General features: G+C 36.1%; 1 protein-coding gene across 5 annotated transcripts in view; it reads right to left on the bottom strand.

The window, feature by feature from the left end:
• CTNNA2 (catenin alpha 2) overlaps positions 1–27925 on the bottom strand; it is a 952135-nt gene that overhangs the window by 34060 nt on the left and 890150 nt on the right. For 4 of the 5 annotated variants that reach the window (XM_063078019.1, XM_063078018.1, XM_063078020.1 and 1 more), the window contains 4 exons: positions 20549–20662; positions 12935–13116; positions 5424–5529; positions 1372–1506 (listed from right to left, as the gene is read on the bottom strand). In XM_063078019.1, the coding sequence (XP_062934089.1) occupies positions 1372–1506; positions 5424–5529; positions 12935–13116; positions 20549–20662 (537 nt within the window). The remainder of the gene's footprint in view (positions 1–1371; positions 1507–5423; positions 5530–12934; positions 13117–20548; positions 20663–27925) is intronic. The other variant, XM_063078022.1, reaches the window with a different exon arrangement.

Here is a 27925-nt window from a genome sequence, read left to right as displayed (position 1 = left end):
GCTATACAGATGGACATGAAATCTGAGTGGCATGGGAAACTAGACCATCAAGGCTGAAGATAAGAAAAGAAGCAAGGGAGATTCAATGTTTTGATCACTTCTTGGCGAAAGAACCTTGGCAATTACCAGCTTGTCAGAAAGGACACACTGCAAGACCGATTGCTCTTGGTTGCTGAAGAATGTTGAAGCAGGATCATTTTGGAAATGCAAAGAGGTGACTATGCTTTGGAAAGAGGCACAAAATAGCCAACTTATTGTGCTCTAGGTAGGACTGCATGGAACGGGCTTTCCAGATGGTATCTCCATGCAAGCCAGATCAGCTCTTTTCCCAGCTATATATTCTGCAAGTCACACAATAAAGGAGCTAAAATATTTGAGTCCAAGAATGATTTTTCCACGTATTTTTACCAGGTGGTCATATTGCTGAATTTCCAGAAATGGCTTTAGGAAGGAGTGAGCTTCATGACCAGTCTAGTTTTGATAAGGTATTCATCATGTTGATAATGTTATATGCCTGGTAAGTTCACACTTAAAAGGGCAGCTGGATAACTGGGAAAAGAACTCAAGGTGGCAAAGCCACGCTTCTGAACTTGCAAATAATTTACAATAAATGGCACCCTGTATTGAGAGAAAGGGGTTAAGGGAGGAAATGAAGCCAAGGTGAAGAACCTCAACACATTCATTTGGAAATCTTGCCAAGAAATCGTGATTCTTCCAAATATTCATTGAACTTATATCTATGCATTTGATGAAAATGGACTAGATAATAATATTTTCATGAAAAGAGAAACACTGGAGTGATTGAGCAAAGAATATATAATTGTTAGTGTTTGACAACTGCGTTAGTTTTTGGCAACAGCACGTCAACCTGTATTAAATTCAAACATCATCCGGCTTTTAAGGGTTACTGATAACCTAGTATGCATTGGAACCTGATGAATGAATTCCTATTGTTTTCATCATCTCTAACATGTGAACACAATCCACACATAGAGAGGCTGGCTCCTGAACAGAAAAGGAAAATTACTAGGACTAACAAAGGGAAGTAGACTCACAATGAGTAAATATACAAAAGCCCCAAATAATTATAATAGTCGTAGCTTGGCAATGAGTTTCCAGACTATGAAATTAGTTTTCTTGTGAAGAATGGAGATTTTACAAGGCTACTATAAACACAGGGTAATTGGAAAATCAAATTGCTCTTTGTGAGTTATTGTAAGGTCTGGAATAATGGTGATAACATTTATTTTAAAAAAAGCTCCCTATGAATTACTGTTGTTTGGTGATTTTAGCAGTACTGTTGCCAAGAAAGCTTGCCTTGGAAGTACAACAGTGGGAACTTTACATTGTGGAGCCCAAGTCCCGGCTTACCCCTGACACAATGAGCTCTCCTCCCAGATTCTGCACTTCCGCCTTCACCTTGCTGCAGATATTAAGCTGATGGCAATACAAGGCAATTCGTTGAAGGTAGGCTAATAAATCCTGCTTACATGCTGAATCAGGACACTATAAAACATTAGAAAAGTGATCTCAATTAGTAAGTGCTCTTTGGTTTCTAACACTTGCTATATAAAAGCTGCAGGAAGAAAAGGTTTCAGTGTCATATACCTTAATTATATTCATTTAACTTCATTTCTTCATGGTACATATTAGAAAGACCACAGCCAGTAGTGTAGAAAGGTTAGTTCTACTTTGATAAAATTGTATAAAAGAAAATATTGAAGATCTTCTAGAAAGCCTGATTGGGGCTTCTGTACCTGTATATAAGTATTTTTACCAGTTGTCCTCTAAACTCTTAAGTAAAAATTCTACAGTTTTCTTCCTAGTTTCCTTCAAATTTCACTATGTGAAAAGTTATTTTAATGCATAGAAGCAAAGCAATGGATACTAGAAATAAATTGTTCTGTATGGCAAAATCTCTGTCATAGCATAGGAGAGAGTTTCAACTCAATTAGTTGGAAAAATTAGTTTGTTTCCTTTGGTTTTCTAAAAGATGCATCATTCACCAAAATAAGTCTCTCACGTTTCCTGGATTTTTATATTTATCAAAATGGAAGCAACATAATAAACTTTCTTTAAATGAGAGACTCTGAAATGGTCTACGACCACTGTAAGAGAAATAGATTTGACAGACTGAATTTGCAGCCAGTTGAAATAAATTCATTAAGAGTAACAACAGAGCCCTTCAGTGGATGCACCAGAGCCCATTGTGGCTAGGGAGTTGGAATTCTCACTGTGACTTAAGTAGGTACATGTCCATCAGAGCTTGCTGAATACTCCCACAGATATTTACATGATTCCCTAAAACATTTCTGAGGCTTCAATGCCAATGGCTACCGAACAATTAAAATATTTCTATTGCTGTCAAAGCTTCAGCTTGAGCTCCTCCCAGGCCGTTTAATTGTTGTAACTCAATTTGGCACTTGTTAAGGACATCTAATCAAGAGATTTTTGGTGAAATAGTGTAAGAAGAAAATACCTACAGCCAAACTGAAGTATCTTATTTAGAATAAGAGCCTGGGAGAAAGCCTCTGAGCTAAATATCCTTCAAGTTCAAGAAAAGAGAATTCTTTCGTCAATACTTTGAAGGCAGTGGTTTGCACAACATTTATTGAACAAACAATAAAAGGGTCTCTTTTATACGTAACTCTTACCACTGGGGTATTTTTTTTTCACTAACTGCATTTATCAAGAAAGAATCCCACAGAGAATGTTTTTAACGTTCTTCAAGTACTCAGTACTGTAATATTTATCCTACTCCTGAGACCCATATACTGAAAGGATTAACTTTAAAATGATATCTCCCCAGAGGGCTGACAAAGCTTTTGATACAAATACCTTGCAGCAAATTAAACTGAAAGTACTATCTCAATGGAACAGTAATTAAAAATGCAACAGTCCGTAAAAAGTTTATATTGCATGCATATCTCAAATCTTCATAAAAATATTTTCAGGTAAAATAAAGGCAAACAATCTACTCCTTGGAACCGTTCATTCTATTCTACTATTTAAACTGAAGCAGTTAGAACACCCATAAAAAGGCATGATGAACCAAAAAAAAATAACTCTTGTACCATGGAAATAGGTGCAGAATTTGAGAAAGAAATGTCCTATTCAGAGAAAACATTAACAAAAATGGTAGGTTATTTCACAGCTAAGGAAAGGTAGAATATCACCAACAGATTAGGTTTAAACTTTACCTGTTTATTTTTAAAGTCATCGTGAAATATTATTTAAATATTCTGTGACAATCTCAAAATAAATCTAGGATCCTGAGATATGTGTATGTGTTCTGTTTTCCACATACCAAAACTGTTTAGGGATATGCTTCACCTTGCATAATTGTTGAAAATAAAGGTCCAAAAATGTAAAATAAAAAAAAAAAAATCACAACCCAAACCATTGAACTTTTGAGGAACCTAAATATATTGAGAAATATTTTCAGCCATACTTTCTAAACATATTGAGAAAGTACAATGGAAAAGCCATTCAAATTCCATTCATTTTCACTCCTGGGAAGTTCTTCCTAACAAGTTTTCTCAGAGTCGCCCTCCAATCTCTGGTTACTCCACACATGCAAACTCCCTTCAACATTGGCAGAAAAGAATGTGTCATTCTTTCATGATTGCTGATCTATTTTTTGTATGCATATTTTCAAGTAGGTTCATTGACTCTCCTCTCTTTGAAATGAACTTTCTGGAATATGTAATGGAAGATATATGCTGTGAAGCCTAGAAGTTTAGATTGCCCTGAAATTAGCAATAGCAATGGTTTAGTTCTCAACTTCTACAAATTGTGGAGAGTTCTCAGATTACAATAGTATTAATAAAGTTATCTCAACTAGTGAGTATTTCTTAAAAATTAAAAAAAAAAATTCCCTTAGATTACCCATCATAAATGTCAAGTCAATTGGGTATTGACTTGAAGGATTCTTGAGCCAGGGATATGAAAGGTAGCAAGTGTTCAGGGGAGGAACCCCAATATTAAGGAATGAGGGAGGAAAACTGTAATAAGCAATACAAAGACTCAAAAATCATAGGAGACTAGGGCCATAGATGGAGAACAAAGCAATCCTATATGTTTAAATATGTTCAGAGAGCATCACTGTATTGTAGTCTAGAAAGCAAATTCATGTTCATGAATATTCATGTTCCATATGAATAATTGCATATGTGAGATTTTTATTTCAGCAACTTATTTTATATATCGAGATGTAGTCCATTTAAAATGACTCAAACTATAAACCACTGTTGCTTAAAGGGATAATCATCAGTTATCTGGAAAAGTCTATTGCCTAAAGTACCCTTACAAGAACTGAAACATGACCCCAACAAGACATTTATAACAAGATTTTAGAGTTTTAATCCAAACCAGACAAAATGAAAAATGTGGAAATAAACTCGAACATTCGGAGTAAGGACTATTTTAATATCCTAGTTTGTATCCTTGTTTGGTTTAAAAGCACAAGAGATATTCTGAGAATTTCATTTAGCCCTTTGAGTCTGGGTTAAACAAAGCAGAAATCTTAAGGTTCTTCATTATGAGGATTAATACCATTTATGCTACAAGGTAAATTAGTATGAAGTATGAAGAATATCATTATAGCAAAATTAATATTAAATAACAAGAGGTAAAGTTCTGCTTTCTTACTACCACATTATAAAACAGGATGGTCTACTGGCTTTCCCAGCCTGTGTTTCTGCCCTCTCATCTGCACATGCCCCTGGCTGTCCTACCACGGTTCACACTCTAGTAATGGCAGAGTCCTTGCCTCCTACTTGTTACGAAAACCTTCAAATCATGACCCATTACACCTCTGATCCTCTGCTAATCCAGTTCCTTGCCCACAAGACACCTAGGTTGTTCTTTTTTCTCCTTTATTCACTCATTCAGTCAATCAACAAGATGTCTAAAATTTCCTGGAGGCAATAGAAAAAAAAAAAGGAAAGCAATAAATAGAAAAATTATTTTCTGAGTGTAATAAGCACTATGAAGTAAACGAAAAAGGGCTTTAGGTGGGGATCTCTAAAAAGATAATGTTTAAGCCAAGACCCCAAGAATTAAAAAAAAAAAATTCTGCTGTTTTCCTTTTTTCTCTCATTATGCTCTATAATCAACTTTTTGAATGAGGATGGCAGGAATAATCCATGACTCCTTGGGGGCTATATCTCCTAAGTATTGTAGTGGGTACTCTTCTTTCTTAAGGAAGTTTGGTCACAGGCTTTAGGAGTCTCTCCTGAGTGAAACCACTTTTGTCATCAATGCAGTCTCAGCAGAGGCAAAGGCCGGTTTGTAAAATGCTAGTGATTACCCACAATTTATTCTTTAGAGGTATTTTATAGGGTGCATAAAACTGATTTCAGAACCCACATGCTAATTAATGAGTCCACTGAGCATGTGCTCACCTGTTGCTCTTATATTACCTGATCAGCCACAGCACGGGCTAATTTGTCCATTCGAGAACCTGCTTCAGCAATTTTCTTGGCAGCATTAATCACATCAGATGTATTTTTCAGTGGGCCTTTGCCTCTGAAACAACATAGAAAATATAATTAGAAATCCACATAATGATGGTAAATAGACAAACCTACAGTATCCTTCGCCCAGGACTCTGGTTTTGAATTGAATTTAGCACTGGCCACCTTCATGGAATTTTGAATGTTTTCTTGATTTGTGTCAATTTACATGTTTATTTACAGCCCTGTTTATTTCCATTCTCTTTGGGGACTATTTTCTCCTATTTTAATTACATGTTCATTTTATCCTTTACATTAATATCTGTATTTTAAAACAGTGAATTTAAAAAGATGATCACCAGAAGAGCAATGAAAATTAAATATATAAATGCTTTCCATGCGTCTAATGCTATTGCACACACTTCATTATTCTGTCTTCGTAGCAACCCTAGCAAGTAGGTATCATCATTCCCATTTTAGAGAAAAATAAAATAGGCCCAAAATGGTAAATTAACTTATTCATGCTTATACAGGTCATAAGTGATAAATTGTAAATTTGAAGCACAGTCCACCCAAAATAAATGCACATGCCTTGTCTTCCGTACCATGTCTAGCATTTTTAGATTACATTAATTTTTAAGTCCAGTTTGGTACTTTGGGAAATAAGTCTCTTGTACACAGAACTACATGACCAGAATTTCAGAAGTTTCAGAATTTTGCTGGCTTGTGTATTTCTTGTACTGACTTATGAAGGAACACACAAAACATTATGTAAACGTCTTTATGTTTCCAAACCATCACCATAATATTTTCATGTAAGGTTTTAAATTAGGTGAACTGTTTAATATTATATGTCCTTTAAATATTTATTATAAAAAGAAAGTAAATTATGCTACATCATAAATCTTTTTAAAAATGTGACTTGTAATATAATTTTTTCTTTCTTTTTTCTTGAGAGATAAGTAAGAAATAGATTAAATATTTTTATTCTTATTTTTAGCATTGTTACTTATTCTGGTCTCCTTATGTGCATCTAAAAATCAATGCTTTTTTTTAAGGCTTCAAGATTGCATTCCTGTAGTTAGAAATGTGGTGAAAAGTAGAGAAAAAATACTCAGAAGAGATTTATATAGACAATAGGGTTATATAGAGTGGGCAATGATCACTATTGTTACATAATAACATTTTATAAAATGGAAGTCTTAAAATGGTTTTCAGTAAATAAATGTAAATAATAGGTATTTTGTTTCATTTTGCTCTTAATTCCCCTTCTGGCATTTTTATTCGCTAATAGCTAGACATACCGAGTCTATCTTCATGTTTGACACATATATAGAGATATTCAAAACTTGACATTTCATTTTGTTGGAGTAACATTAACTCTTCCACAAAGTACATTGATTTTTCGCTGCTATTTACATTTTATAATGTGGACAGTGATTTCACATGTGAATTTTGTATAATGTGGATGAGTTAAAGATTCTTTGACAATCTGGCTCCTATTCCCAACATAATTTTTATTATTATCTCTGAATAAATTTCCTTCTTTTTATTTTATTCTTTTTTTTTTTTTTGGTGTCGTTGTTAAGGAAAGCTTGAATGTAGAATCTGTCAATGTTTAATAATGTTCTTATTCTTATGTATTTTCTGTGTAACTTCCAGACCTTAGAAAACCTATTTTCTACAGTTTTACTCTGACACAATATTTGATGATACTTTTTGCCTTCATTATCTGCTTGATTTTTCATTACAGATGATCATGTGTTTTTATTTCAAGAATTTCAAAAGATCTGGGAAAACGCTTACTCACGAACCTTATATGATACATTTCAACAGCTGATTGATGCGGATGAAATATGCTTAAGTTAGAAAAGAATGTCTGTGTAGACCCTGAATTTGCTTGAGGCTCAGGCCCCCAACTTGCAGCTAAAGAGTGAACGGAAACGTGTTTTTATTACATTGGAGACTACCGTTCATAGACTCACTAGTATATTGTAATCAAAACAAAACAAAACAAAACCAAAAAACCAAAAAAAAAAAAAAAAAAAAAAGACAGTTTGAGACTTTACAGTGCATGTTGGACACCCAATTCAAATTCCTGGAGTTCCAGGCTGAGTATTTCATAAAAGTCAAGAGCAAAACAGAAGTTTTGAGATTAAATATTTCCTCATTTTCTAGTTGAGGAAACGGAAACCCAAGAAAGAAAGCTTAAGTAGCATGCCCAGATAACTGCTACACAGATAGGGAAACAGGACTGGAACCTGTTGTCCTGAATCACAATTAAGTACTCTTTTTGCTAACTGTGTTTCATTGTTATGAGAACAGCTATAGTAGTGAGCTCAGAGGAAAACAAATAGCCTTAACGACATACATCAATGTGCAATAAAAAAAAATAAACTAAAAAAAACAACACTAATTAAGTCTCTTGCTCAAGAATTTAGAAAGAAGTAGTAGGAAGAAAACAATAAAATAACAAGAACAGATTAATGAGTCAGAAAACGTAAAACACTGAAAAGAATACATAAATCCTGAAACTGGCTTCAAACAAAAAAGAAGGCAAAGTGATGTAGAAAATAGAATTTGATTGCTAGCAAGAGAAAATTGGAGAAAACAAATATTTCAAAGTGAAAAAGGTAAGAATGAAAATAACCTTAAAAAACCCAGAAATTAAAAAGTATCATAAAACTACTTTCCTCAAATATGTGTAAATAATTAAGAACCTGGATGAAATAGCTTTCTAGGAAAATATAACTTACCAAACCTGGCCAGAAATGAGAAGTTAAAAAAATCTAAACAGTCTGATTTCCATGAAAGAAATAAATTAAGCTGTCAGAGAGCGTTCATAAAAATAAATAAATAAAATAAATAAATAAATTCAGTAAATACAGTTGGTTTGTTGGGGGAATTAACTATAAACCATTAAAGAGAAGACAATCCCAATGCTATTTAAACTTTTCCAGAATATAGAAAAGGAATAAAAACTTCAAAAATAATTTTATTAAGTAACATCATAATATAATATTTATATTGTCAGAAGCAGCTAAGACAAAACTTTTTAAGGATGCTTATTTAAGTAGTAAACTATTTTTAAAAAGAAAGAAAGAAAAAGAAGAAAAATCAAAGTGAAGGAAATGGCGTTTGAGTGCTGGAGTAGGCTTGTACATACAAGAGCTGAATGTTAAATTTTCAGGAATTTGACAAGCCAATTGACATGTTGGTAGCTTGAAATCTTCCATGATGGAAGTATTCACTCCCTGGAAATTGTCAAATGCTCCAAAAAAAAAAAAATCAGGACTTTTTCCCCCCTGGACAATCAGTAAATCACTGCAAAAAATCAAGGGAGTAGTTACACCTAGTTGAGAGAAAGGGTATTGTGACCTTGAAGAGTTATATGGGCATTTCTTGAGTTGGGTGATGGTTGCACAGGTTACTTGACAATAACTAAGTTGTATATTCACTTTTATGCATCTTTCTATATAGATATATTTAATATTTTAAATGTTAATATTTATTCACTTTTTCTTTTCAATCTGATGGATATAAAAATTTTTAATTTTTATTTCCATGATGACAGAGGCTGAGTTTACCGTTTCAATCATTTCGCAAGTGTGCAGTTCTATGGTATTAAGTACGTTCCCATTGTTGTGCAACCATCACCATCCGTCTCGAGTATTTTCATCTTGCTCAACAGATACTCTATACCCACTGAACACTAACTCCCTATTACACCCTTCCCATAGCCCCTGAAACCACCATCTGCTTTCTGTCTCTATGAATTTGACTACTCTAGTTATCTCCTATAAGTTGAAACATACAATATTTATTTTTTGTGGCTGCCATAATTCACGAAGGTGCTTTGGGGAATCTTGTGTCCTTAATGACAGGAGCCGTCATACTGTTCAATCTGGAACATGTTTTTTTGTTTTCTTGGAAAGAGCATTAGCCATAGAATTATGTCTACTGTATAGATTCTTGTAATCTTCTCTCTTTTGGTCATAGGTAATTCCTATGCAAGGGTCAATGTTTGGAGGCTTTCCCAGGAAGTGGTCACTCCAAAAAAGAATCAAGGAAAACTATTACTATATCACCACTACCTACCAGTTGACAACTAATTTACATTTATTTGGTGAAGAAGTCATAAGTATTAATGTGAAAAGTCAATTTGTCACACATTCTGAGTTAATGTACTCAGTATTCAGAATTCAAATTCTGTGTTAATCCAAGGTTTTCATATTTTTTTTTCTATTGCCTTCTCAATACCTCTAACTTGTTAATGTCAAATGTGATTCTCCAATAATGAGATATGGTATATTAGGAGGCTATTTGTAATTGTATTGAACCATAGAAGTCTCTTCTCAGAACCAGGGTTCCATAAAACATGCTTGGAAAATTTTAACAATCAGCTAAAACAGTATGGAGACAGCACGGTACAAGAGTCGAATGAACTGGGGAATTCTCAGAAGTCAGGTGGGACTGCAGAACCATGAGTTGAACTATTCCAGGAAGTACCTTTTACATTATGAGCTTGAGTTTGAATTTTAAATATGAACAAAATTGAAAGAGGCCTAAAGACACAAAAAAGCAGGACTTGAAAGCACAACGATTTTCATTCTGTGAAAAGAACTAGTGAAAGATTTGGTGCAAAGGGACCTGGACTATTGCCCTTTAATGGGCAGATGTGGCACAGACTGACAAGGATAGACAATTGGAAGTGAAAGACCAGTCAAGAGCTACCTGGACTCACGTACTGAGCATTTGAACCAAGGCCGGAACAACGTTTGGGAAGTGTAGGCTGATTACATGATTTTTGAGTCTACTGCTGAGTATTTTACAATAGTTTATACAATGAAAAGTTGTTTTTCCTTATTCTTAACTCTATTCCTTTCATGATAAGAATGTAATATTGACTTTAAAAGACAGCTTTGCTCCTTCCTATACAATTAAACCTGAGCTACTGCCGTCTTCACACCTTTTGTTATTGGGACACAAAATGGCACATGCTATTTCTTTCTGAAAAATGACATGAAAATCATGAATTCACCTGTTCAGGACAGTGCTTCTGCCACTGCCCATGAGATGGAAGTCAAGAGCTGAGCGGGAAAAAGACACAAGGCATAATCAGTTTTATCCTCCATGAAGAGGTTATTACACGAATAATGAGGCAGAACCTCTCCAATTTTAATAATAATGGAGTGGATATCATTGAAATTACTGAATCAAATTAATAAATTAACTAGTGATAAGAATAAAAAACAAGATAATAAATGCAAGGGTATTTTTTGCACCCACATGTCCTTTAAACATCTAAATTGAGAAGAGAAGCCAAGTTTTGATTCCTAATCAAATATAAGCTTTCCTTTAAATAAGAGAAAGTAATACATAGAAATGTTTAGAAGTAGGGTGCTGAAATTATTTCTCCCTGAAGTGTAAAATGCAGAGGCAATAATAATGCGTAGGGCCAAACGTAGTGAACTTAGATGAGAGACCACAAAGAAAGGCACAAGTCAGCTGTCTCTTTGCAAAGGAATAAGCTGTAGATGGAAGCAGCTGCACGCCTCAGCCTCCTGTGTTGCGATTCCAATCCACAACCTCCTCTGGTGCTTTAGTCATTAATTACTACACTCCTTCCTTTGTCCTCACAAAGGGGCACAAAACCACTCATCATGCAGAGGGAAAAATGATAACCACTAGCATCTTAGACATTTCATTATTCAAATCAGCATAAAATGATTATATGAAATCCCTAGGAGATTGAAGCAGCCTTCTTTTCACTTTTAAAACCATACTTTGACTAACAGAAAGTCTGTCTTATTTAACATCATCTAACAAGACCTCTCGAATATATCTTTCTTCTTTGACCACAGTTATACATAATCTAGAGAATTATAGAATGTTCTCCTGAGCTAAACTAGCAACGTGACTAGTTTCATTATGCACTTTAAACTAATGAGATTATTTGTTCAAGTGATGTTATTAACGGATTGTATAGTGTCCATCAGATAAAGTACTAATAAAGTGCTGGAAGCAAGCAAATTAAGTCATCACAGGCCTCAAGAAGCAATGACTGAGGCCGCATGATAGTCTGATTTGTAGAAAATTCAGACTTAAATAATGGCTCAGACTTTTTTCCTACTATTACTTTCTGTGAAATAAATCTATGAAGTCGATAAAGACTAACAAAATGTATAAATCTGAACTTCTAATGAATACTATGACATTTAAAAGTCTCAAAGGTCTCCCTCATAACACTAAAGTTATTCCACTAAAGTAAAAAACAATTTAAAAATATTTGGAAAAACGGCCAAGCAATGGCATTATTACATATTGGCCAGAGGCAAAGCGTAAAGGGGATGACACAGAGATGTTCCATATTTTACTATAACTTATATTCGATTCTAGCCTTTTCTTATTAGAAGCATTCAACAATCCTTTAAAAAAAATATCACCCGCAGGGTAATACCTTAACATTGCCATGTAGTTTTCATGGCAAATACCATGTTACATCATTAAAATAAATCTTTGTGTACGAGTGTGTTTTCCAGAAAAAAAAGAAAAAAACAAAACAAAAACTACCATAAAATAATAGCTTACATTTGTAAAGCAGCATAATATATACTTGTTTTACCTCTATGGATTTTAAAACTCTCCTGTGAAGTTGATAAGTATTATTTCACCATTTTGCAAACAAACAGAGACAGCAAGAGACTTGCTCCAGGTCACCTGATACTTTGACTCAAGATTCAAGGATGTTTTCATTGAGTTTTGCTCTTTCTTGGTTTGCCCTCTGTATGGTAGGAAGGGCAGAGACGCCTCCTTCCTTTAAAGAAGAGACCAAAATTCAATAGCAGAAACAGCAATAACCCCTGGTGAAGAAAAGGCTCCTGACAAAATTCCAACTGGTCTCTTGATTTATCAAAAGTTCTGCTCAGAGCTAAAGGGAATGAACCTTACACAAGTTTTATCTCCCTGTTAACAATATGAAATATTTGATAGTTGTACCTGATTCTTCATATGTAAGGGTAAAATGTGAGCTGAAATTAATGCTAGATCATAAGCTAATATTACAACATATTATATGTTTACATGCATACACACACGCATAGATATATTTTTTTCCCAAAGGAATATTAACAAATCACTCACTTTATCTTCAGAATAATATTTAAACACACTGCAAAATTATAGCACAGACAAAAGATGAGTCACCCATCCCCCAGGGTTTGATTTTATGACTGCTTTAGGATACATAATTAAAACAGTAATAATTATAAAAGTGAATCTGTTTTTCTTGACCCAAAAGACCCATCTGCTAGAAATTAAGTCCAGATCATTTTGACTTATACATGTAAATTTAGGATAACACCACCTTCCTTTAATGTAGTATTTTAATTTTTCAGCAGGCTTTCCCATGCTAATACAGACTGCTATACTTCCGGGTTTAATGAGAAAATCTTCATCTCCCTGTCTCTGGGCCTCACCTTGTGAAGTCTGTCATTTCCATCATGATCATACACATCTGCTTGGCCAGCACAATGATATCATTGCCACTGTCATCCCACTTGGCCACTTCAGCATCCAGCTTGCTTTTCTCTTGGTGGAATATCTCCACCTGCTCAGCTATTTTTGCCTTCTCCTCCTGCGGTAGCTGAGCCATGATGGCCTGTGTGGGTTACAGGAAAAAGCGTGACTAATGGTAACAAAGGTGGTAGAGACCGTATGTTGACTCTGCCTCCTGTGGACGGCAGAGACAGACTCTGCCATTCTGGAAAGTCCATCTTCTCTATCCCAGGGAGGCCGAGAGCACAGGCTGGTATGGTCCCTAAGTTCCCACTCCCATATATGAAAAATACAGAGAAACCCAAAGGTACGTGCGCACTGACAGTGACAGAACTTCTGTCGCTTTGATGACATGTTTGCTCAAAAGAATCTATTCTTGACGATTTTTATATTTGGTCTCAGGAAACTTTTACCAGATGAAATAATGCACCTCTTTCAACACTGAAATCTGTTCTGAGAAGGGAAAAAAGAAAAAATGCCTTCTGTTGCTGGAAAGGAGAGGAATTTTAAACAACTTCTGAGCATCCAAATGAACAGGGAGGGGAGACTTTCTGTGAGTGTAAATGGAGTCCGCAGTTGGATGCCAAACAAAAATCCCCTGCCCAGGACATTTTAGGGATGGCATATTTCCAGCCTTCCTCCAACTCCTTTATGGAAATCCTGGATGATGGTGGCTCCCTGTAGACCCTTCGAGTATGTAGACAGAGGAGTTATAAAGGGATAAAGTATAGGATTAGGAAGCAAAGGCTGGTTTTCAACAGTTGCTGGGTCAGGGACTTAGAAAAGGAAGAACAGTCTTCCAGATCCTCATTATTCCCACGTTCTTCATTTGTGAATTTGCCTACTTTTTAAAATAAATTTGTAGCCCCCAAGTCAATACTTGAAGCACTTTCAGTCATTCTCAAACATGGGCAGAGCAGCAAAAAACATGAGTCCCCTGACGTGCATATTCCCAGATGAGATTAAATAAGGTGATTCTCTGCCTCTCATAGTCCAAACAAGTGTTCTTTTTGTGGTCTATTAGGTGCCACGTTTATTGTATTTTGTGCTTTTCATTGGTGATATGGCTGTTTAAAATGGTCCTGAGCATAGTGCTAAAGGGCTGCCTAGTGTCCCTAAGCACAAAAAGGCAGTGATGTGTCTTATGGAGAAAATACATTTTGTTAAATAAGCTTCGTTTAGGCATGAGTTATAGTGCTGTCGGCCATGAGTTCAATGTTAATAAACCAAAAATACAAAAAAAGGTGTCTAAACAGAAAAAAACCATTCAACATGGTCATGTATTGATTGGTTGAAAAAAACGGGTTACTAGCAGCTCTCAGGAAACTATGCCTGTATCTCCCCAGAAGCAATTAAGAAATATTTGCTAATTAAGTGTTCATGTGACTTTACAGAACCTAACTACCACAGATAATGAGAATCAACACCATTTATGTAGCAGGCCCTGAGTGAAATGTTTGACATCACTTCATTAAATCCTCCCAGAACCATGTGCAACCTGCTTCACAGACAGCAACATGTAGATAGGTACTTCAGCACTACAAACCCTCTGTCTCTGGGGTACATGTACCCTCTAGATGAGCGACCAAGAAAGCATCATTTGGGAGATTTACAGATTTTGCAATGAACAAGTAAAATAACACAAGAAATCTGCTTCCCAAATTGTAAAGCTTCTCCCAGCATAAGTGAATTGTTTGGAGGACAGACCGCTGAGATCTAACACGAGTATCAGTTGACAGGAGTTCAGAAAAACTGGGCTCAATAGGGCTCTGTCACTGACTTAGGTTAAGACCTCATTGCTACGTGGATCATATCTTTAATTTCTCCAGATATAATATAGGAATAGTAAATAATGACCTCAAAAGAGTGTGGACAATAAACAAAATAATAAATGTATGTTTTCTCCACAAAAAAAAAAAAAAAAGTAAGCATGTATGAAACTATTGTTAACGTTATATTATTATCATACCTGCCATTAGTTGTCCTTTCTAGCTACCCCTCTAACTTATTAGTTGCCATCAAGGGAACTGATTGGCTTAAAGTGAATGTGAATATCCATAAATAGAAGATTGGTATGATTCCTTCTATACATCTACATATACTGGGTACCATGCTGAGGCCTACATATGTCAAATAACTTAATCTACTTAATCATTCTAATACTATTGTCATCCACATTTTAATGATGATGATATCTAGTTCCAGAAAAATAAATTGCTAATATCATACAACTATCAAGCTGTAGAACTAGGATTCAAAACAGGTGAATTAACACTATTCTTAAGCAGTGTGCACAACTGGACCATCATGCACAGCTCACTCACTGCACAAGGGTCCCTAAGCCAGTGGGACAAGGGTCACTGAAATCCCAAGCACTGCTCACCAGGTGCTGGAGCTTCATCTGCCCAGTGGAAGGTGCACCTTTGTCTGATTTGCAGAAAGATGTCCTTAGACTAGCAATTATATCTTCTTACTAACAGATGCTACATCTTCTCACTGATAGATTGCCATGTCTACTAACTTCCATATATGCATGTGTGACTTTATATAATGTGTCTCTGTGCATATGTATGTTTGATATGTGCGTGTGTGTGTATTATGTATATGGGCATGTGATATAATACATATTTAATAAGCCAGACTTATTAATAAGCCAGTTACAAATACTATAGACAAAATATTTAAAATGCTATACTTTGAAACATTTTTTAAAGTACTTCTAAAAACTGTATTTAAAAAGGTGCTTAATATACCAAAGAGTTTGTCATAAATTCACATTTACAGTATTGTATTAATAACAAAGCAGCTATTCTATTGCACTTGCCATAGGGTTAGATATGCAGAAATTAAATAAGCACTTTTTTTGTTGAAGCGTCCCTGTCTGGTGTCCTAATGCCATCCTAAATTCATGTATCCACTTCCTACAAAAGAGCTAATCATATTTTACTCAGATGGTACAGGACCTAAACCAGCATCATTTAATGAATTCACTGGGTACTTCTTCTGTTAAAAAAAAATAAACAAGTGTAAAACTACTGGTAGACCTCCAGACTCTGCATTCGATCTCCTGATGGAAAGCAATGGAGCTTTCTTTATTCCAAAAGGGTTAATTTGTACATCAAAGGGTGTACACTTCTGTTTCCACTGTACCATTTAGCACTTGAATGTTAACTGCCTTGCTTTGCTCTCTAATTCCTATTAATGCCTTACCTCTGACTTCTCTATGCTTCCTTAGGGTAGAAGCCTCCCTATTTGGCATAATAAATAAATATATTTTGCTTCACTGCTTAAATATGTTTCCATTCACTGCATCAACATAATTCAAGGAAAGTTGCCCGAACGGACAAACATTTTCTAAGAACACAATTCTGAAGAAAAACTGTCCCCTTCAAAGCAGATCTGCAAAGGAAGATGTTATTTTCACCCTAAGGGTTCTCGACCCACATAATGTACTTAATGGTGTGTGACTTGGGTGCAAGTGTCATTACATTTGCTTCTGCTTATGTAGCTATCTATGAGCCCAGGTCTTTTCCGAAATATTCTTAAAATGCTCTTGGCTTTTAAAAATTCATAATTGACCTTTTCTGAAACTGGAATTTAAAAAAAGGTTATCTATAAACAGTCGATCACAAACTGCAAAATTTGCAAGTTAATCAAATTAAAATTCAGCACATGAGTTTTAATTAGGTCTTATCAATGTAACTCAGCAGTTTGAAATGTTAACATATTAAAGCTGTCCTAGGTAGGGGAAAAAAATAGAGCCCTGTTACATTCAAATCAAACTCAATACAAAATACATCACATACACTTGTTCATTCCCTTAAACTAAAAGAACATGAGAAAAAATTATTTTCATGGCAAGAAAGGGGACACTTTAGCTTTTCTTGGTGATGTGCTCACCTGGGGCATTCTGAGAGTTTCTGCTTCTTCTGTGCCAAGAACAGATTTCCAGATTGTTCATCTGGCTGATGTGGGTCCCAAGTTGGTGGCATGAGAAATTTTGAACCCACAAGGATTCCTAGCCCCCAACTGCAGGTTTCCAGCCTCTCCTCTGAACAGCCAACCATTTTTTCTGACCAATGTTATAAACACTATCTATTAAAATGAAAGTGCAAATCACTGATACAGCCAACAACCATTCAAGTAGGACAGAAAAATCTCCAACCTAAATCTCAAGGAGCTTTTGATATTATTATTTTTTCCAATCACTAGGAGAAAGATGACTTTTGAAGATTATGGGTCCCCAGTGTGACAAGTGTTTATTTCTTATACATGGAGCAAGACTTTAACATGAAGGCTTCAAGTACAATAATGTTTAAAAATAATGATTAAAGGGGCTAAAACCCAATGTGCCTGTTTCTACTCACTTGGTTTTAAAGCAGGATAATAAATATCAGTAGTTAAGGAGTGGGTCCTTTGACTCTTACAATCTCAGGCTGTGAAGTGAATTGGAAAATCGAGGTAATTGTCCCATTAATTCAAATAAAAACTCTTGCGATTGCCTGAATTATCCTGCTCTTTCAGGTTCAATTATTTGGGCAGCCTTCTAATGAATGAGTAGCTCAAGCTACAAGCATCATCATCATCATCTTCATCACCGACTTAATCATCACATGGTTATATAACATCCTAGAATACATTTCGTCATGCAGTTCTCCTGAGGACATCATGAGGTAGGATGCAGTGCATCGCCCTTCTCCTATATACAAGGAGATGAGGCATGGAGATGTTGAGAAAGTTGCCCCAATGTCACTTAGCTTAACCAAACCCATATTTAAAATCAGGTCTATGTGACTCCAAATAATATATTCTGTCACCAAGGTTACTGGCCAAGAGTTGTCACTGACCAATTGGCTATGTCAACCTGTGAAGAAGAAACCATTTATAAGATGTCATGTCTCGGATCAAAGGGTAAGATCAGCTCTGTATTTTATCAGATCATCACTATCCATTCCCATTACCTCTTTCCCTTCTCCTCCTCCTCTCTCTCAAAATATTGTACACAAGCACCAGACAGGGACATAGAAAGGGTGTGAGAAATACTCCAATTCCTGCATTTAAGAACAGTGTTAGAGATGGGTACAAAAAGATTCTCTCCCACTTGAACCTCCTTTTGGATTAGTTTACCATTTTCAAAGAGGAAATATTTCTCTGAATGAGAACATAAAATAGGGCCATTGACAGGAGAGACTGGCTGCTGGGAAGAGCAGACAAAGTTTGCCTTCTTTAAATTTTGTCCAAATTATCACACTTTGCTGATCAAAAGTTCCACCAGCTATCATCACAGCAGTTCAATGCACACTTTTATTTCTGACTTAACAGCCATAATTCTATGTTTCTGATTTGTCATCCTATAATTACAGGCTAAAATAGGCTGACTCGATGATGGACTTCAAAGACAAGTTAGCAAGTGCTGGATTATAAGAGTACTTTCTTCTTACTATCTTGGACCATGTTCAATAATTCATGCTGAAAAAACTTCCAAAAAAGATGATAGTGTGAAGAGATAATGGACGATAAAGACAAAAGCCATCCGAATTTTATTTCCACCCATCACCATTGACTTCACTTCTAATATAAGCAAGATGCGTAAAACAGAAGTACATTGAGATTCTAGTCTTTCTTGTAAAAAGTGGGACTAATTATGCCATTTTGACAAGATGGTGATTATAAAGCAAGATACGGATTGTACACGTCTTGATCTTTGGGAAAACTTGTCAGTGGATACTAAGATGTACCTGTACTGAGCTGCAGTCAGTCGATCAGATTGACTTTGAATTGCCTAATGTTTGGATGAATTACTCAAACTTGCCCTCTATCATTGACGTAAAAATGCTGGTTGTACTTAATTTTGAAGACAAATTGACATAATTAATTAGTTTGGTGTTATGCCAGCACAGCCTCAAAAGATACTTAGCTTAATGACCTTCCTAATTTTCACCAATTTAGGGGGAATTAAATAGAATCTGAAAGGAATTTTCGAAGTCTAGGGCTTCATGCCTTTAATGTACTTTTCTACTGTTACCGTCGAGTAATCAGAAGGGATTTCTCTTCCAAAGGATGATAATTATCAGAGCCATCCTTTATTGAGCATTTACTGTATGTCAGATATTATATCCATTATTTTACCATTATTAAGGAATTAAATCTTCAAAAGAATCCTATCAAGTCTATTATTCTTGTTTTACAGATAATAGGTATGAAATTCAGAAAAAAGTAAACAACTTGCAGTTTTGAGATTGGTCCTAACTCTACCCTTATAATTCAAAGCCAAGTCTGTCTGAAATCCAAACCAGTGTGTCTCTGGTGTCCTTTTTACCTTCACGGTCTCCTACCAATGTCCATCCATACCTTCTGGATCATTTGCTTGTTGGGTGGGAATATCAGGGCATAAAGCACATAAAAGATATTGGCTTTTTGATACAAAGTTTTTCTTGACTCAGTATCTCCTGCAAGTTCTTTTTATTTTGACTTCTGATTGGTTGTTTCCTACTCTACTTTCACAATCCTGAGAAAGTGTGAACTTTCTGGGGTTTTCCAATCCCTGTCCTAAATTACCACCTCTTTTCTGCCTCATGCTTCCTATTCATTATCTTTTAAGTAAAACTTAACATAGAAAATTAGAAAATCTAACTCTCAGTTATACTGTAATTTGACTATTTTTATTCTTTGGAAACTGAGACTTTAAAGGGAAGAAAATCTTACCCCTGTTATGCAATCCCGAGGGATTTCCTCTCTCACCACCTGCCCTAATTATCTATATCTGCTTTCTGGGAGATACAGCTAATGTAATTGGTCTGATTGCAGGATGTTCTTTGTACCACTTGTGCTGGTAGACAGTGTCATGGAGTATTCAGTTGTCAGGCAAAGCTAGTACTCTCTCTGTTGCTTCTGCTCCATGCCTTAAACTGCCATATTTCTAGTATGTCTCTGTATAATTTCTTTTTCTATTACATGGCAGACAAATCTAGGGCTTCTGCTCTGGCAACAGTTAGGTACAGGGTTGGGGGAGAGATGTCTGTCTACCTAATGGTCTTGATCCAATTTCATAAGATGCAGTCATCTTGAATATCATAGAACCTAGGCCAGAGCATGGAGTAATAGCCCAGGCAATACCAAAGTAGTACCTGGACTCCTCATTTGTCCTTGCCTCTTCTGTCATTAACAAGTTTAGACACCTCAAGCAGAAAAATTTTGCTGATGCAAAATTTGAGCCTACAGTGTACCCTGTCTGTTTACTGTATAACTGTGATGCCCAAACCCAACAAAATCCATTATGTATGTTAGAGTTTGCTTTGATGTGGCTGTTATGTTTCAAATGATAGATAGAGAAGGGAGTTAAAAGGAATCGGGAGCCATGGTGGTTATTTCCACTGTGTAAATGTGAATTGCTACAAACAAAATCAGATGAGAACACGGATTTCTAAGCAATGAATCTTTGGGGTTCAGAATTCCTGTAATTCAGAAATACCCTCAAGCCATTTTGTTGAACAAAGCTCCTGTGCACCAAAACAAACTCCTGGATGTCGACTCACCCGTGCACTCTGCCCTGCAATGAGCTGGTCGTCCTCTGTCTGAACACTTGTTCGGCTACGCACGTCGTAATCTTCCTGCTCAAAGTCAGAATCATCCTCCAGTTCTTCTGGGGTCTATAGATGAAGAAAAGAAAAAAAAATCAGCATACGTTAAGTTGATAACCTTTACCCCATCCACATACTTCTTCATTGCAAAGGCTAAATAGCCTCCAGGAAACAATTTATAGCATCTTACTTGTAGGATTAGCTATGTCAGTGGGGATTAGCTGAGATGGAGTCAGAAAAATCAAACTGCTATAATTTACCTCTTATTAAAAAAAAAAACATTTTATTTATTATTTCCTCCTGCAGGTATGACAAGTCTAACTCGACGTGATATGCTTTCTAATTTAAAAATATATGTATATCTTTGTGTGTTATTTCCACCCATCCAAATCTATGAGATAGAAAATAACCATCAACAACAAAAGTTACACCTATACTTCTTCTACAATGCCCCTTTTGCTCTATTCCATCTCTTTTATTCTCTATAAGCAGAATTGATCATCCCCAGGCCAGTGGCTAGACCTGATGAAATATCTGATTTGGTCACTAAGTCTTAAGGTATAGCGATTACAAGTAGACTCTACAGTCAGGACTGCCTGAATGTGAAGCCCTGTGTGACCACAGCAAATTGTCTTACCTCTCTTAGCTTCGATTTCCTCCTCTGTAAATCGGTATCAATAACAGTAGCTACCTCCTTGAATGTTGTGAAGATTGAGTAACTTATTCTGTACAGAGCGTCTGGCACATAGGAGGAATTTTTTTTTTTTTTTTAGATGTTTGCCATCATTAGGATTTTGAAATCAATTCATTCAACAAGTATGTTTGAAAGTGAAGTGAATTACTACATGCCCATTAAGGATTAAACAACTCTTTCATACTAATGTCAATTTAGCTCAGACCAGCACAGTGAAACAGGCATCATTCCATATTTAGAGATGAGAAAAACAAGGCTTGAAGAAGTTAAGAACATGTCTCATGTCCCTGAATTACTTGTAACAGAACTAGAATTTAGACCTAAACACCCAAGTGAATCTAACTCCAAATACACTGTTCTTTAACATTTTTTTTTGTTGTTGTTGTTTTTGTTTCACCTTACAAATTAGGCAAGAATTGGAACTATAAAATGGCTTAAAAGGAGTCGAGTTCAATCAAAATCCTTTACAAATTGTAAGGTCAATGCTGAAAAAAAAGAATGAATCCATAAGCCCAGGAATAAAAAACAAAACAAAACAAACAACTCCCATCTTTAGTGGCAATAATAATAGATGACATGCATCAAGTGCTTATCTACCATGTGCTTGTCACTGTTTCCTCTCAGTGCATTACACACACTAACTCATACAGGTTTCTTAACACTTGTATGATGGAGATACTATTTTCTGCATTTTACAGGTAGGGAGACTAAGGCATGGGAGGTTATACCTTGCTCAAAAGCTTCTAAGTCAGGCAGTTTGAAGCAGGTACTCTAAACTATGTTCTGTTAACTTGAGGAGGGTAGATTCAGGAGGTGGTGAGAATAGTGTGCAAAGGGAAGAGAGTGCATCAGTGTGACATTCTCAGCTCAACTGTCATTAGCCTGAAAGGTGACAGACATTCACAGACTGCTTTGTGGCATATAGCAGGCCCACCTCCCAGGGCTCTGTCTTTCAAAAGAAAAGAACAAACCACAGTAGTATTAATGGTACAGTTGTCTATTCCCCATCTGAAAGGCACATTTTTAATTCTGCTGCTTTCTTTGGCCACGTCAGTGTAATTAATCAGGTGTGGTTATTGATGAAGCCTTGAGATTAGTCAGACAAGCATAAAATGGGGTCCTTCATGCCAATATCACATTATGCCTTGTAATTTTTCCAAGCTTTGGCATATCTCTTATTTTTCCTTCTCTCTCACCATCAACCTTATTAACATTCACTCAGTCATCTGCAGATGTTCAATTTTCTTTCATAAGAATATGAAAAGAATGAGAGAAGAAAGAGGTTGTGTTCCCATATTTCATTAACTAAAGCAGGGGTGGGGTGAGCAGAAGCTGGTTCAAATAAGTGGTTGTAATTTTATTGTGGACGGAGTCAATACTCTCTAATCATTTGTCTCTTCTGGTGTGCACTGTGGAACAATTACAGCAAGTTGGTAAATTTTGCTGACGGATGAGTTGACAAGATTATAAGTGTTTCTCATCACTAGTTCTTGAAAGAGAAAAAGTAAAATGGGAAACCTCTCTCAAAAGGAAAAAGCAGAATATGACAGTGCCTATAGCACAGTGTCCAAACATTTTAATAATTTGTACATTTAGTAGATGAGTCAGAGACAAACCCAACCTGGCAGCATAAGGATAATGATGAGCTTTTATTCAAGTGACTATGGTCCAAGAACCGAAATAAAGAAAAAAATTTAAGTGAAAAAATAACAGCCTGGATGTAGACTCAGGGGACCTGAATGTTTTTGGCCTAACTCTGCCACTCACAAGCTACATGTCTTTGGCAAGTCACTTAGTTTTAGCTGCATCTGTGTCTGCTCACTCATGAAATTGAGATTATATTTGCTATTCCCCCTGTATGCCTCACAAAACTCCTAAGCTCAGATGTATATGAAAATGCTTTGTAAACTATAAAAGTGAACTACATTTGTAAATTATAATGATAATTACTATGCTTAGTAGTAAAACATAACACCTAATAACAACAACAGCAATAACAATGGCAATCATTGTTTACCACCCACGAGGGGACAGGCATTTGGCTAAAGGATTTAATCTTTACAACAACCTAATAAAACAAATTGAATCCCCAATTTATAGATATGTGAACAGGCTTAGAGTTGTTCAGTAAATTTTCTAAGGTATCACACCTAGCAAGTGGCAGAACTGGAAAACAAGCCAAGGGTTCCAGAGTTCATGATTTTAGCCATCAGAAATATTACCAGGCGAATAGATGAAGTTAAAATATTTTCATGAGCCTTAAACATGCAGCAAACCCACCCAAGCCATCCATATAAATAGTTCTGCACATGTGCAGACTTTTAATTGCATGTAGATATGTTCCTACTCATGCTGTTATTTTTTAACTCATTTTTAAAAGTGTGAGTTTTATTTGTCAGCTGGTCAAGGACCTCCATAAATTAAAAGAGACATGAAAAATTACAGAAGATCTGCAAATGGGCACAGGGAGATTTAGGCTTGTATTATTAGATGGTTTTATAAGGTAAAGTAATCAACAAAATGTATAGTTCCCTGGACTGGAGGCTAGAGAATGAGGGTCAAGCCTCAGTTCTGCTCTCCAGGGAAGGCCTTTCCACAACAAACAAAATCTACTTTGGGTCTGCTCCTGGTTTGCTAGTTCTACTACTATCTAACTGTTAGACTGTAAAAGTGGGTCTTATCTGTAAAATGGCACAATTAAACTATTTAGCCTCTAAAATCTCTCCCCTCTGAGTGTATAAGAGTAAATTGCACCTATTATAGTGGCTCAAGAAGATTGCATGACTTGTCCAGGGTCACACCATCTGTCGGTTGTAAAACAACTGCCTCTGGTGCTCAGTCTCTTCTAGGTCAACCTCTATAGAGAAGCAAAATTAGAAAATGTCAAAGGATTCAGAATCATTTCACCTTCATTTTACATGAGTAAAATGTAGCAAGGACCATTTAAAGAAGAGGCTCAAATGTATGTGGGAGTTTTATTTGAAGGAGGATGGAAATACAGGAGAGAAAGTTTGCATGATGCATGAGGAAGGACTTTCCATCAGAGCTCTACAGCACTGAGATGGGTTGCAGACTAGAAAAGAGATCTCCAGGTCAAGGGTTTAGATCTCTGTACGAATCAGCCACCACCACCCCCCACAAAAGAACCAAACAAACAAAACCAAAAACAACAGAAAAGAGATATCCTACAGTCTATATTAAAATAAAATAGAATAAAATAAAAATCTCCCTAGTCAGGAGTGGTTGGCCACCAGCATTTATAGCCTAATTTCCTCTGGAGGCTCCTAACTGATGCTGCATCTGCTTTGCCCCAAGCAATCTAAGCTCTCCAGCATAGCCAGGGTGGTCCCTGTAAGATCCTAAATCAATCATGTTATTCCTCTGCTCAGAGTCCTCCATTAGCTCCCATCTCATCCAGTGCAGTCCTTAGGCCTCCAACCCAGCTACCAACTCTGGCCTTTGCACTTGCCATTCCAGATGCATAAAACATGCTCCCCCCAAGTACCTTTATGGCTTGTTTCTTCCTCCACCTCCAAGTCTCTTCTCAAATGTCACCCTTTATAAAATCCATACTCCACCTTGGCTTTTTCCATGGCACAATATTTGGCAGTACACCTTGTATTTACTAATTTATTCTCTATCTCCCCCCAAAGAAATACAAATGCCAAAAGGATAGGGACTTTTATCTACTTTGTTCACCTCTGTATTTAGGGCAGCTCCAATAATATGGGGCATCTAGTAAATATTCAACAAATATTTGATAGATGAATGACCAAGATTGAATTACCAATATTTTTTTAACTATACTTAATAATTTCTAATTAATTGAGCTAAGGAAACAAAACTAGAGACCTCAGAGGCCCATGGTGACTGAGTAAGGACAATCATACTAAGTAAATAAATTTTGTCACATAACTAATTTCTAAAGTCTTTCAACTCTTCATTTTCTAGCTATGACAAATACTCTGACTCCAATTTCTACAATTTTGTGATAAAGTTGTTGACTTATTTAACAAATTCTATTACATTAATTGATTGCATAAATATAAACTTTATCCTAGCAGGATGAGGAAAAAAAAAATTTCTTGGGAACCTACTAAGTGCCAGGTCTTTGCTAGTCCTTTATAGCTGTAGTAATATTTGTCATCATTTGCAGATAAGAAAACAAGTGCAGAAAGGACCATTAGCAGACTGATCTAAGACCATTACCAGACTGAATCTAAGCTATAGATTCCAAACTTTACTGCTTCACAACACCCTCATGGTCTCAGTAATGCTGTCATGGTGCCTCGAGTCTAAAAAAACAAAAACAAACCAACAAAACCCCTAACAGTTCTGCTGATTAAGCAGTTTGGTCTGATCAACTTATCCATTTTTGTGACCTAAAAAATTAGTACCTGTAGTTCGTTGCACTCCTTCTCACACCTTAGAATTCAAATGGACACCCATTGATTCTTGAGATTGCTTTTTGTCACAGTACCCACCACAACCTAGTTTCACAAATATATATCATCAAAAGATATGTACCAACTTCATGTTTAAACCATGAGCTTCCTTCAGCTAACATTTCACACAGAGTCTAAGAGATGACTATGTGTTACCCTTTAAATTTTAAAATATCTTGCAATGCTCCAGGGCACCTCAGTACACAATTTGGGAGACTTGATGTTAAACTATAGACCTTCATCTGAACCCTGTCCCAGGCTCTATTATTTCTCTACCCTGGTTTTGAAAGTATCACACACAACCAAATTAATAGGTTCCAATAACAAAAGTTTAGCGGAGAAATATCACTATAGATTTCTCAGGGTCATTCTTATGAGAAGCAACTACTGTTTTGTTGAATACAGATCTCCCGATACCACGACAACACCACTTTCTTCCCGACCTGCTTATCTTAATTTCCAACACTAAATGTTTAACTCTTCGTGTCTTAAATATGTACTTGGTCCTCATTATTTGCAGACTTATTTGTGAATTGGCCTTCTTGCTAAAATTAATTTGTAATCCTAAATATCAATACTCGTGGTGCTTTTGTAGTTATTCCCAGAGTGTAAAAAACTTGAGTCCCCAGGCCGGCCCATGGCTCACTCGGGAGAGTGTGGTGATGATGACACCAAGGCCACGGGTTCGGATCCCTATATAGGGATGGCCGGTTCACTAACTGGCTGAGCGTGGTGCTGACAACAGCAAGTCAAGGGTTAAGATCCCCTTACTGGTCATCTTTTTTTAAAAACAAACAAACAAACTTGAGTCCCCCAATGTGCATGTTCCCAGCTAAGGTCAAACAGCGTAATGCTTTTTCTTTTTGGTTAAGCTCTCACACTGTAAATATGTGTCCTTTTTGAGGTCTATTGAGTGTCGCATTTATTGGGCTTTTTGTCTGTGATTTCTCCACTTAAAAGGCCCCCAAAAGTAGTGTTGATTTGTCGTCTAGTGTTCCCAAGTGCAAGGAAGCTGAAATGTTCCATACAGAGAAAACACGTGTTAGATAAGCTTTGCACAAGCAGGAGTTAGTGCTGTTGGCTGTGAGTTCAATGTTAATAAATCAACAGTGCATATTCAATAAAGTGTCTTTAAACACAAATACACATAAAACAAGGTTGTGTATTATCAGTTGATGAAAATGTGACCATGGACTCATAGGAACCTCACTCTGTATTTCCCCTAGGAGCAGTGAATGGTTTAGTATTCACTAATTTAGTGTTCACAGTGAATTTATAGAACATAACTACTATAAATAATGAGAATTGACTATTTAGGTCTGTCAGATTGACCTATTCATTTTTAAAACTATTTTGTGGAAATAATCAGAAAATTCCTATATTCCTGACAGATCACAAAAAATAAACTTATGGAGTCTCATGAAACCAGGGAAGAGCAGACCTCCTCCAACAGAGATGTGCAGTCCTGAAAGAGGAGGCTGGAATACAGGAAGGCAAACTTTGTCTACTTCAGAGGGTTGCCTGCAGCTGGCCTGGAGCACTCAGATACCAACATCACCATTAAATATGTATTGAGTGCCGAGAGGCAAGGCGATGGAGGATTTGAACTTTCAAGGTCCTTTCTGCATCTATTTTTGAAGAAAAAAAAAGATTTCTTTCTTTTGCAAAGTATAATCAACACTTTCAGAGGAGGCATGGTCAGGTTTGCTGGGGAAGAAACAGCTCCACTTGTCTCACTATCATTCTGCCTAACTTAGAACAGTCTATTTTTTATTTAAGTAGACTTCATCATTATATTCAGAGAGAAAATCAAGAAAATATGTAAGTACAAAATGAAGCCATTTGGGCACTGAATGGATAAAGATTTTTACAATAGTGTACAATTTGTACATAGTGTACAAATTTGTACATAGTATACATTTCTCTCTTCCTAAATTTTAAGTGGTTTGAATTCATCTGATCAAACCACTTGAAATATTGAGATGGAGGGATGATACTTCTTGTGACAAAGATATGGTATTTTATCTAAAATTGTATTTTTTTTTTACAGCTCATGAGTGAATAAATGAATGAATGGCTATAAACCTAAGCCTCCCAGATGAATGGTTGTCACAAAAATGCAAAGGCTAACAAAGCAGAAAAATGGCAAAAGAGGAAATATGTCTTGAGGATTATAGTGGGATTTAGTGTCAA

Source organism: Cynocephalus volans, chromosome 14 (assembly GCF_027409185.1).
Source record: "Cynocephalus volans isolate mCynVol1 chromosome 14, mCynVol1.pri, whole genome shotgun sequence".
NCBI lineage: Eukaryota > Metazoa > Chordata > Mammalia > Dermoptera > Cynocephalidae > Cynocephalus > Cynocephalus volans.
This window is presented reverse-complemented; position numbering and strand designations above follow the sequence as displayed.